Here is an 11,837-nt window from a genome sequence, read left to right as displayed (position 1 = left end):
CGTGTGGAATCGTTCCGGCGAAATTGTTTGTGTCCCTCCAGTCACGTTGTTTTGGCTTCGCAAGTGAAATGTGTGGATGCTGCCCGGCAGGGAGCAGCGCTTTCACTTCCGCGGTGAGTCCGACGGTCGCAAAACATCACCTTATTTCCAATACATGTAATTGACCTGCAGTTCTTGTTCAGCCAATTCCCAAAACAATTTGGTGTAGTCTGGATCAGGGCCCGGGGATTCTTTGTACCTAATGGTGACATGTAAATTATTTCGGTACTGCATGTCGCCTCCGGGCCGGACCCTCCCGTGAGCTACTTTTAGTCAGTTTTCAACGCCACATTCCTCTTCAGGCAAATCCAGCAACCAATAATAATGTGCCCCATTTTCTTGAATTTGGATGTTAGCTTCCATTCGCCCGTTTATTAATTGCGACGCTAATCTCTAATTGTGTTAATGCGTCGCGACTTAATAAATTGAGGGGGCACCGTGGCTGTAGAACTGCTTCCACATTCGCCTTTTTATTTGGGTCATCGGGACTCCGCAACTCGATAGTACGGGACAAAACTAAGGGTTGAATTAAACCATGAGCTCCGCGCATGTAAACCTTTTTTCGACTTGGTTTAACTGTCGCGGGATCTCATTTTCCTATAACGGTCACATCAGCGCCCGTATCAACTAGGAAAACGGTTGATTTTCCCTGGACTAGTAAAGTTAATTCTGGTTTCATCATGGGTTCGAGGTCGAACATGTGTTTAATGTCTTCCTCGACATTTTCATCACTGTCGCTATCGGAGGAGTTCAGATTTTGCTGTCAGCTATGAGCCCGCCCCTCACCTCGCACCCGCACTGCATCAGCTGGCAGCGCCGCCTCCCGCACATCGGCCCCAAGATGACATGGGAAACGCATCTTTGCGAGTGGATCGCGTCCTCGGCCAAGGGGCCTTCGCGACCGTTTATCAGGCTACCGACCCTGCCAGCTCCGACAAGATGGTGCTCAAGGTGCAGAAACCGGCCAATCCCTGGGAGTTTTACATCCACAGCCAGCTCGACCGTCGCCTGCCTCCGTCCATCCGTCATCTGTTCAGCCGCGCCCGCTCGGCTCACGTGTTCACGGACGGCAGCGTCCTCCTGGACGAGCTGCACAGCTACGGCACCCTGTTGAACGCGGTGAACGTTTACAAAGGTATCGGTGACAAAGTGATGCCGCAGCCTCTTGTCATCTACTTCACCATCTGCATCCTCCGAATGCTGGAAGAACTCCACGCGGCACGAATCATCCACGCCGACGTCAAGCCAGACAACTTCATGCTCGGACAAAGGTTCCCGGACGACGACGACTTTGAGCCGGAGAACCTGAAGCACGGTCTGGTCCTCATTGACCTTGGTCAGAGCATCGACATGGATCTCTTCCCGGCGGGCACGGCTTTCACGACCACGTGCTTGACGTCCGGCTTCCGGTGCACGCAGATGCTCAGCGAGAAACCTTGGAACTACCAGACCGACTACTTTGGCGTGGCGGGCACAGTTCACGTCATGCTGCTGGGGACGTACATGCAGGTTGTGGAAGAAGATGGCGTGTGGAGGACCTGTGCCACGTTTCGCAGGAATCCTCACAGCGACATGTGGCTGCATTTGTTCCTGAGAAATTTACAGTATTACAAAAGGAGTCACTAGTTTAAAACATTGAAAAATGTTTTTATTTTTCTGGTTGTTATTTTTTTGCTCATATTTTTGTTTTTGTATGTTACACTCTTGCATGTATGTACGATGGCGTGATGCCCCCCCTCCCAAAAAAAAAAAAACAATTCCACAAACCAAATATTGCATCATCAAAACCAAAGCAGACGGGTTATTAACATGTTGTTACCGTTTACTCAACTTATTTCTTGGTTTGGAGCCTCCACCACCCAGTCACATTTTGTGCAGGTAATGAAAAACTGGCAACCATTTGTTCCTGGACCACTGTTTGCCATGGACAGAAGACCAGGTGCAGAATGCTTCACCCGAAAGTTTTCATCTGCAAATGGACCTCTGTAAATGCTGCAGATACCAGTTCCGTCACCGTTCACAAAGTCACCTCCTTGGATCATAAAGTCTTTGATCACTCTATGGAAAGTGCAGCTCTTGAAACCAACCAGGACACCATCTTTCCGGAACTCTCCAGTGCAGAATTGCCGGAAATTCTCGGCCGTCGTTGTCCAAAAGAACGGATTCTAATGATTCAGTATATTAAAAAGAACTACGTGTCCATTCCAATCATCTCACCAAATACCAAACACCATGATTGCGAACAATCAAACGAGCATCAAAGGTAAATCACCCCTCTGACGAATTCAATCAGCACAAACGTAACACAACGAATCTCTTGCAGTTATGGTTTACACTTTGCGTGATATCAACTGGCTCAAACTTCCATACTGCGATCAAAAACGAGGTTTCTTATCCAACATTAAAGGAAAGTGCGCTTGTCAAAACTAGGTTTCACCCAAAGTATTATTAACGCGTGTAAGAATACGGTCAACTTCAGATTAATATGTATTCTCTAACAGGCCAATGTAGAAAAGAAATCGAACAATAGCCGCGTATTGATGAATTTAGATTCAAAGATAAGACGGACCTGTTTGGTCATGGATCTGAAGGGCAGCGCTCCAAGCAGAACCGTCTCGTCCACACGGTCAAACCACCTTCGCGACGACACCTTCTCGACGACGATTGTACGCTAATGCAGGGTAAAAGAGAAACCTCGCTAAAACTGCAGACATATCTAAGTCACCCTTTAGTTTTTCTTTGAGCTAGCGAGTTAGGCATTACTACAATACAGTTATCCAATTAACTTTCTCTGAAGACACTTGCCTTCTCTAAACCACTTTTGCTTTTTGGGTGATAATTTGGACACGTCAAATTGGTGTTTTTTGTTACTCCCGTCATGTGGTCCCTCTTTTGTGTCATGAAGCTTTCCTGTAAAGTTAATCTTTACTACAGGATGCTCTGCTTTTTTTCTTTTTTTTTTGCTCAACACGTTCATAATCTATTTATTTAATTAATTTATTTCAATTTTAGGACTTTGAACTTCTCTGGCCCTCTCAAAAAGGGCCTTACAATAAAACCACTGTTTACAGTGGGTATTGTCTTTTCTCTTCTGCCCGTCTTTAATAGATAATTTACTGAGAAGTTTGTCCAATTCTTCACAGTTGTCTACATTTCCAGAAAATCCATATTTTTTCTGCCACTTTTTGGTGATTTTTGTTGTTCCCTTATAATCAATTTCAGCTAAACGACATTTTTCCTTTACTTCAACATCGTAAAGTGGACGGTTGGAATTTTTGGTCGACATTGCCGCCATTTCTGACGGTCTTATTTATTATAAGCGTCTAGATATGGTACCTCAGTTTTGAGAAAAATTCAAAGTGCCTGACTTCGGGTTGAATACCAAGCTTCTACTCCCAATTCGGAGCGGGTATTACCTGGGTGTTTTTACTCACGACCCTCAGTCAGTTTTAGAGTTCTCAAACTTTGGGCATTCACTCTGTACACATTCACTCACACAGACTGATCAATTTCTGTGTCCTGAAACTAAAAGTTTCGACTTTTCCAAGTGTTGTACAAGCACTGACCCGTAAAAAATAGGAAATATACTAGTCTTTCAACCAGATATTCTGTACTATTTTTCCAAGTGTTATAAAAACACTGACCCGTGAAAAGTAGGAAATATACTAGCCTTTCGACTAGATATTCAGTACTACTCTTCCAAGTGTTATACAAACACCGACCTTTGAAAAATAGGAAATATACTAGTCCTTCGACTAGATATTCTGCACTATTTCTCCCAAGTGTTCTAGAAACACTGACCTTTGAAAAATAGGAAATATACTAGTCCTTCAACTAGATATTCGCACTATTCTTCCCGAGTGTTATAAAAACACTGACGTTTGAAAAATAGGAAACATACTAGTCTTTCGACTAGAAATTCGCACTATTCTTTCCAAGTGTTATGCAAACACTGACCCTCGAAAAATAGGAAATATACTAGTCTTTCGACGAGATATACGGTACTACTTTTCCTAGTGTAATGCAAACATCTGTGACAATCTCCGTTGGTTGAGACACATGCAATTCATAGGATGACGTTTGTGTTCTCCCGGCAGAGGATGTCCGAGGGCTGGCCTCGTGGAAAGGAGGACTTTCCGGGTCTCTTGGAGACTCGGACGGTGCACCGATTTCAGTCGTCGTCGATCATCCGCCGAAAACAAAACGTCATCCGGCTCGAAGGACCAAGTTTTTGAATGTCAGAGATGTTCCTAGAAAAACAGCTAAGACAAGCCTGAGGGCTGTAGAGAGTGAACTCAAACCAACCAAGATTGTCTTTTCGTGCACAGGACAGACGGAGGACACACTGTGAAAGTGCGCTACCTCAGACTGCCAAAGTGGTAGTCCCTGTCTACTCTTTTTTATTGCATTCTCAGGTCAAACGGTTACATGGTTACACAGTGAAAATGCTGACACAGATGGCTATACCAACAACACACAAACACTAAGGTATATGTTTCTTCAAGGCCGCAAGACTGTCCTGATAAAGCCACAAGAGAAAAAGCAGGGCATTGTTTAAAGATATGTTTATGGCATTTGGGGGGTATCCTCCTGCGGTAGAAGTGCGTTATCTCCTCCCGGTGTTGAGGAGTATCTGCTTAAGATCAAAAGGGAAACAGTCTGAGGCCAGGATGGATTCATCGCTTCCCAGTGTTCAGGGGCATCCGCTTGAGGTCGGCAGGGGGGCATAGCCTCCCAGGTGTCACTGGGTCACACTTCAAGACACGCACGCAGCTCACAAACAGAGCAATTCAGACTAAGACTACCAGAAACAAATGCATGATAAAACAATCCTAACAGCAACTATAGTAGTAATGATATACTTTTATCATGATAACTGACATAGTAATAATCAACGCCACACAGCTATTTTTTTTTGAAACACACCCCTTTCAACAAATTGCACAATTGCACAGCCTTAAGCATGTGTATATCATGAAGGCTGGGTGTTTTTGGTTTTCTGAGAATCTACTGCACCTATTGGTAACTTGTTTGTCATGTAGCAATTAAAAAAACATTTACTGAAAACTTGGATGAATCTGGTTAGTCATATTGTTAGTTTTTATTTCCATGTGGATGCATGTGCAAGCGTAAACCGTGAGTGTACAGTAGGCTTATCAGAAACAAGTACTACTACCCTAAGCCTAACCCTTACCCTCAAGATGTCAGATCACAGGAAGAAAAGAAAAGTTGGTAATGAATGCAGTGATTTATACAAGACATGGAATGTCAAGTACTGTACTTTACAAAAATCAAACGTAAACCTATGTGCTTAATTTGTAATACACAGGTCACTATGTGAGACTACAATTTGAATCACCACTACATGACAAAATATGAGGATAAATACAGAAATCTGTGTGATGAAGACTGAGCAAGGCAGTCCTGATGTGTTCCTCACACACTGTAAAGCCAACAAGGATTTTGCGCACCCAGTGATGCAGCCGTCAGGACTAAGGTCATTTCTTACAAAGTTTCCAAAAAAAGTAAGGCATTTTCTATTGGAGAGTTTATTAAGGAGTGCTAATTGGGTTCTCTTGCGCTGATATACCCAGTGTAAAGGGGAGCATTTGAGAACGTGCCACTTTCCTGACTCACTGTCACGAGGTGGGTTGACGACATCGCTGGAAACTTGGACCTTCAGTTGAAGAACAGAGTGGCAAACTTTGACTCTTTTTCTATGGAGTTGGACGAGAGCTGCGATGTACGTGAGATTGCTCAGCCGTTCATCTTCTTACGTGGGATAATCGCAGACTTTACAACCACAGAGGAGCTAGCAGCCATGCAATCAATGATAGGGACCACCACTGGGGGTGACTTTATCACAGAGGCATCGCCATTTTTGACAAGTTATTTCTGTGTGAAGAAAGGACATGGCATCCCACATCTTTTAGATTAAGACTGGGTGCCTACTTGGATTTTATTCTTGGATTTTTTTTGTGAATGTGAGTGCACTGTTCTTCTTTTCCTTTCAGCTTGTCCTGATTAGGGATCACCACAGTGTCATCTTTTTCCATCGAAGCCTATCTCGTGCATCTTCTTCTCGAACACCCACAGTCTTCATGTCCTTCCTCACAACATTCATCAACTTTTTCTTTGGTCTTCCTTTCGCTCTTTTGCCTGGCAGCTTCATCCTCAGCACCCTTCTGCCAATATACTCATTCTCTCGCCTCTGGACATCTCCAAATTATCGCAGTCTGCTCTTCTAACCTTGCCTCGAAAACATCCAACTTTGGCTGTCCCTCTAATGAGCTCATTTCTAATCGTATCCAACCTGCTCACTCCGAGTGAAATACTCAGGATCTTCATTTCTGCTACCTCAAGTTCTGCTTCCTTTTATTTCTTAAGTGCCACAGTCTCTAATCCCTACATCATGGCCGGGCTCCCCACTGTTTTATAAACTTTCCCCTTCATCCTAGTGGAGACTCTTCTGTCACATAGATCACTGGACACCTTCTGCCAACTGTTCCACCCTGCTTATACCCGTTTCTTCACTACCTCTCCATTGCCCTGTATTGTATTTTAAGTCGTCCACCCTCACTATCTCTTCTACACTCTCCCCCCACCGCCGCTCTCATTCATGCACATATACTCTGTTTTACTTCGGCTAATCTTCATTCCTCTCCTTTCCAATGCGTACCTCGATCTTTCTAACTGTTCCTCCACCTGCTCCCTGCTTTCACTGCAGATCACAATATCATCTGCGAACTTCATGGTCCACGGGGATTCCAGTCCAACCTCATCCGTCAGCCTACAACACTCGGGAGGATGGCTTTACTGCAGGTTGATTTTCCAAAGAAATGTGTGGTGCTGAACAGACAACATCAAAGACAGGCAGGACGCTGCACATAAGTCTGTCAAAAAAAGGTCACGGATATTGAGTCATTTAGGTCTCTAGAAAATCTTGTCCATCATGCATGTGTCGTAAAATGCAATTTCTGGCTGCTCATTACATCAACCATGAGAAATGAACTGAGCCACAAATCTGGTCAAATAGGTGGTTATTGGACCACTGATTCCCCAATGATAAATGTATTGTAGGGTGTTGGGACTGAATCTAATAAATGAAGATTCAACATTTTCCACAAGACACGTGATTTCAATACTGTCGGCAGCCACTAATCACATTATACATAACTCCCTCAATTTCAAGTTTCAGCATCATTACTTGATACTCTTTTCACCTCCAAAACATTCTTAGCTAACTCTTCCTTTAAAGTAATCCCTACTCAATTTCTCTTCCCATATACTTATGGTAAAATAATTTAAACCATGCCTCTAAATTTCTAGAAATACTGCCCTTTCCTGTCATAGTCCCAACATTCAAAGTCCTCAGATTCAGTTGTAGGCTCTATGCTTTCCTCTTTTCTTTCTGGTGAAGGAGCTGATTTCCTCTTCTCTGTCTTTGACCCACAGTAATTAAATGCTGAGTTGTATCAAAAGAACACCATATGGACGTGAAAACATCATGGTTTCGAGCTGTTTTTCTGTAAAGGGACTAGGATGACTGAAAAGAATGAATGAATGAAGCCATGTATCATGAGATTTTGTGTGAAAACCTTCTTCCTCCAGTCAGGGCATTGAAGAAATATCTTTCAGCATGACAATGATCCCAAACACACACTTGAGAACAAAGGAGTGGCTTCGTAAGCACTATTTAAAGGTCCCGGAGTGACACAGCCAGTCCCCAGATCGTAACCCAAGAGAAAGTCTTTCGAGGGTGTTAAAAGTCTGGGTTGCCCAATGCAGCCCCAAAACATCATTGCTCTTGTGGGTAGATCTACGTCGAAGAATTTTCCAAAATACCAGCAACAGTGTGTGAAAACCTCGTGAAGATTTACAGTTAAACGACTAACTTCTGTCATTGTCAACAAAATATTGAGATGAACTTTTGTTCCTGATAAAATACTTATTTTCCATCATAATTTGCAAATAAATTCTTTAAAAATCAGACTAATTTTCTGGATTTTTTTTACCCCCACATTTTGTTTCTCATCGGTGTGGTACACATGATGAAAATTATAGGTCTTAAGTGTGAGAACTTCCACAATTGATGGCTAACTAAATACTTATTTGCTCCCTGTACCATAAACTCAACAGGAAGTCGAACATTTTTCATTTACACTAACTCTTCACCTCACTTTTCACCTTTTATAGAAATCACATTTTAACAAAATCCTCCTTGATATTTAATCCAGTCAATTTCAAACTTTGGGTGTTTCATCTGACAATACTGAAGATAAAAAGTTGTGAAAAGCTTTTCATTCCATGCAACATTTTTGCCATGGGGGCATGCTGTTGTCTGCGCTGGTCACCAAGAAACCAACATTGTTTTAAGGGATTAGACATGAAAATTCTTGAAAATTTGCAAATACATCTAACAAACATTTAAAGATATTTTCGTGCAGTTTTAAAAATGGCTTTGGAAACTTAATATATTTTACTTTTAAAATTTTCCCCATTTGCCCTTTTAAGCATCATATTTTACATATTGCTCCTACAGATTTTATCCAAGTCCTTGAAGATATTTTTGTTTTTTTCTAAATAAGTTTAACAAAAGTTATTGAAATCTTTTCATTTTGTATAAGGCTGTTGACACGGAAACATGCTGTTCACCCAGAAACCAATCCTGTTTCACAAGTAAAAAAGAAAATTCAAACTTTGTACATACGTCAACCCTGGCAAAGATATAAATATTTCAGATTTCTTGTGCAGTTTTAAAAAAAATCTCATTTACTACAGAGCAATTTACATTAAACCAGTGGTTTTCAATCTTCTTGGGCTGTGACACCCCCCCCCCCCCCGTCTTTTGGAGATTCACTTGAAAGTTTCTCCAATGGGGGGAGGGAGGTGGTAGCGTTGAAAATTGGGGAGAAATGAAAAATTGTCAAGCGGGGTGGGGGACTAAAACAATCTGTTACCCCCAGTCATGACGGCCCTAAAAAGAGAAAAAAGTAGACAGCAAGTCCATCATTTTTCATTTACTTCCTAATACTGACCTATTTTGGGGATCTTACAAACATCATATTTTAAACAACTCCACCTTGAGATTTTATTTCATCTTCAAATTGTCCTCTGAAAATATTGAAGATCACACTTATTACTATTAGATTTTCATTTGTGTAATCCATTTGCTGTTGCAACATGGTGTTTTTCCGTGCTGTTTGACAAGAAAATAACACAGTGTTTAGGGATGACGAAACATGGAGCCAAATTCATGAAACTTTATACATTCATAAAGCCTGGTAAACATCCATTCATCCATTTTCTTAGCCACTTACCCTCACAAGGGTCGCAGGACTGCTGGAGCCTACCTCAGCTGATAGAGTATCAGGCAGGGTACACCCTGAACTGGTTGCCAGCCAATCACAAGGCACATGGAGACAGAGAAGAGTGACACTCACAATCACACCTAGGGGCAATTTAGAATGTCCAATTAATGCTTGTTTTTGGGAAGTGGGAGGAAACCCGAGTGCCCGAAGAAAACCCACACAGGCAGAGAGAGAACATGCAAACTCCACATAGGCAGCGCCTCAGAACTGTGAGACCAAAGTTTTCCAGCTGCGCCACTGTGCTGCCGCCTGGTGAACAATTCAATATTAGAGGTTTCTAGTGCAACTTTTAAATTTTCAATAGCGGCCACCAAAAAAATAAAATAAAATAAAGCAGCCCTGGCTGGTCGTTTCCCCTCGGTCTACCAAAACTGGGAGACGTGAAACAGCCCATGACCTACAAAAAAGTTCCCTGAAGCTGTAACCTCAACTCAACATGAAGTCTACAATTTTTAATTCACTTTCAAAGTCTGACATATTTTTCCCCTTTTGTAGCTGTCAGAATTTTACAAACTCCTCCTCCAGATTTTATGCATCTGACCTCATGAACACGCACAGATAGGAGAACACGTAAACGCCACACAGGCAGGCCTGGGGTTTGAACATGAATTTGTCCTCAGAACTGCGAGACAGACGCTCTAACCAGTCTCTCTATACTGTGTTGCCTCATACTAATGATAACATTCATAATTCATAATATTCTTCAACCACATAAAAATATACATAAATATATATTCCCAAAAATATGCGCTGTTGGTTAACCTATTGTCCTGGTGAAAATGTGAGTGTGAATGGTTGTTTGTTCAAATGTGCCCTGCGATTGGCTGGGAGGAAGTTCAGGGTGTACCCCACCTCTTGGCTGGCATAAACTCTAGCATATCCTCAACCTTAGTGAAGATCAGCAGTACAGAAAATGGATGGATGGAAAACCCTTGCATCGGGGCCCCTGTGTGACCTGTGTAAAAATATTCCCCTCAAAATTAAAAAGTTGCTTCCCAAATGAAGAAATTATTAGCAAAACTACTCCTAATAAAAAAAAAATATTTTGAGATTGTTTAAAGTTTAATTTCAAAGTATATAAAAGAATGAATGTGGCTAGCATAGTGTAACAAACAAATGTGAATACATGAAAGTATAGCACAGTGCACGTTTACATCAAGTATTTAATCACACATTGGAGTATCCTATAGATATCAAATGTAAAATTGACAATAAATACTGACATAGATATAAATTAATTAATTAAATGATACCCGCCACCATTCATTTGCACCCATGGAATGTGAATGTTGTGGACTGTGTTGGCGCTAAACAATAGGGCAACCATGTGTCCCCACGGAGCCGCGAACTTTGGTAAAAGGGGAAAGGCGACCATTGATGTTCACATGACGTATGCAGCCACGAAAGGCAGGCAGGCCTGACGACACGGTATCTCCATCTGGTGGACAGGATTAGGATTACATATTGTTATGAAAACTTCATGACCTTTGAGAAGATGACGACAATGATGACAGTTTAAGAATGGAATATATCATTTGTTTCCAGTTCAATCATGTTGAATTAATGTTTGATTGATTGATAGGGACACTGTATAGTACTAACCAGGAGCTCCTCCCAGGTAAACCAACTCTCTGGTCCTTGTTGAGTGGCCATGTTTTGGTCCGGTGCCACGCTCTCTGTCTGCGTCCACATGGAGTTGCAGGATGTTCTTCTTTTTCACCACTGGAGACCAAAAGAGTGGCATGAGCTATCCAAGTGAGCGTAGTGGTGGCGGGCGTCTTGGTTGGGTCACTCACCTGCAATGGTGTGCCAGCGTCCACTGCAAAGTGTCTCCCCTGGCACCAAAGACAAGGAAGCATCATCTTTGCCATTGTTAAGGGACAACACCACCTGAAAGCAGACAGGACACCATTGTTAGTGTTATCATGACACTTGGGGATGTTATCTAAAATATAAATTGCGTTAAGATTACTTTGCATACATAGTTGGTTACAATTACCCTGTTGAACATGCAATAGTGTTACTAATAGTTTCTCAAACTATTCCAACTGATTATATTTTAATTAATTTTTAATAAACACAACAGGACAATGGTGTGTTTCCTCTAAAAAGTTACACATATAACAATCTGATAGCATCATGTTGATGAAATTTAAATGAATAGCAAAACATGTTTGATCTACAAGGTAAACAGCATGTACAAAACATACTGCTGTTGCTCTAATGATCTAATGATGGCTGGTCCCACCACTGTTTTACAAACTTTGCCCTTCATCCTAGCAGAGACTCTTCTGTCACATAACACACTAGACACCTTCCGCCATCTGTTCCAACCTGCTTGGATCCATTTCTTCACTTCCTTACCACACTCACCATTGCTCTGGAATGTTGTCCCTAAGTATATGAAGTTGGCCACCCTCACTATCT

General features: G+C 42.0%; 3 protein-coding genes and 1 long non-coding RNA gene across 17 annotated transcripts in view; 2 read left to right on the top strand and 2 right to left on the bottom strand.

Moving 5' to 3' along the window:
• Window positions 1-706: 706 nt before the first annotated feature.
• On the top strand, window positions 707-1,680 carry LOC133493610 (mitotic checkpoint serine/threonine-protein kinase BUB1-like; the record flags this gene model as incomplete). The annotated part of the gene is given in 2 exon segments (XM_061807152.1): window positions 707-881; window positions 884-1,680. Coding segments are annotated over 2 exon segments (957 nt in total), but the record flags the coding sequence as incomplete, so codon positions are not given.
• A 73-nt stretch (window positions 1,681-1,753) lies between these two features.
• Window positions 1,754-2,919, bottom strand: LOC133496040 (peptidyl-prolyl cis-trans isomerase H-like). The gene is made up of 3 exons (XM_061811175.1): window positions 2,911-2,919; window positions 2,609-2,710; window positions 1,754-2,204 (listed from the first exon to the last, which is right to left on the bottom strand). Exons 1-3 carry the CDS (start codon window positions 2,917-2,919, stop codon window positions 1,866-1,868), a joined length of 450 nt encoding a protein of 149 aa, XP_061667159.1. The 3' UTR covers window positions 1,754-1,865.
• A 928-nt stretch (window positions 2,920-3,847) lies between these two features.
• On the top strand, window positions 3,848-8,098 carry LOC133493616 (uncharacterized). Its single transcript, XR_009793061.1, has 3 exons — window positions 3,848-4,527; window positions 5,369-5,564; window positions 5,634-8,098. It is a non-coding gene; the product is annotated as an uncharacterized LOC133493616 (long non-coding RNA).
• Window positions 8,099-8,966: 868 nt separating this feature from the next.
• Window positions 8,967-11,837, bottom strand: part of lama5 (laminin, alpha 5) — a 377,096-nt gene continuing 374,225 nt past the window's right edge. For 9 of the 14 annotated variants that reach the window (XM_061806806.1, XM_061806826.1, XM_061806847.1 and 6 more), the window contains 3 exons: window positions 11,207-11,300; window positions 11,013-11,132; window positions 8,969-10,848 (listed from right to left, as the gene is read on the bottom strand). In XM_061806806.1, coding sequence (XP_061662790.1) covers window positions 10,718-10,848; window positions 11,013-11,132; window positions 11,207-11,300 — 345 coding nt within the window. In that variant the 3' untranslated portion in view covers window positions 8,969-10,717. Of the gene's footprint in view, window positions 10,849-11,012; window positions 11,133-11,206; window positions 11,301-11,837 lie in introns of all 14 variants that reach the window. The other 5 variants (XM_061806833.1, XM_061806840.1, XM_061806856.1 and 2 more) reach the window with 3 other exon arrangements.

This window comes from Syngnathoides biaculeatus, chromosome 2, assembly GCF_019802595.1.
Source record: "Syngnathoides biaculeatus isolate LvHL_M chromosome 2, ASM1980259v1, whole genome shotgun sequence".
Taxonomy (NCBI): Eukaryota; Metazoa; Chordata; class Actinopteri; order Syngnathiformes; family Syngnathidae; genus Syngnathoides; species Syngnathoides biaculeatus.
The sequence above is the reverse complement of the archived record's forward strand: the minus strand, read 5'-3'. Positions and strand labels throughout refer to the sequence as shown.

What these genes read in the sequence shown, in the direction of transcription:
- LOC133496040 (XM_061811175.1), bottom strand. An exon ending in TCAGATCCATGACCAAACAG is followed by an intron (nt 2,205 to 2,608) that starts GTCCGTCTTATC and finishes CTGAATCATTAG; the next exon opens with AATCCGTTCTTTTGGACAAC.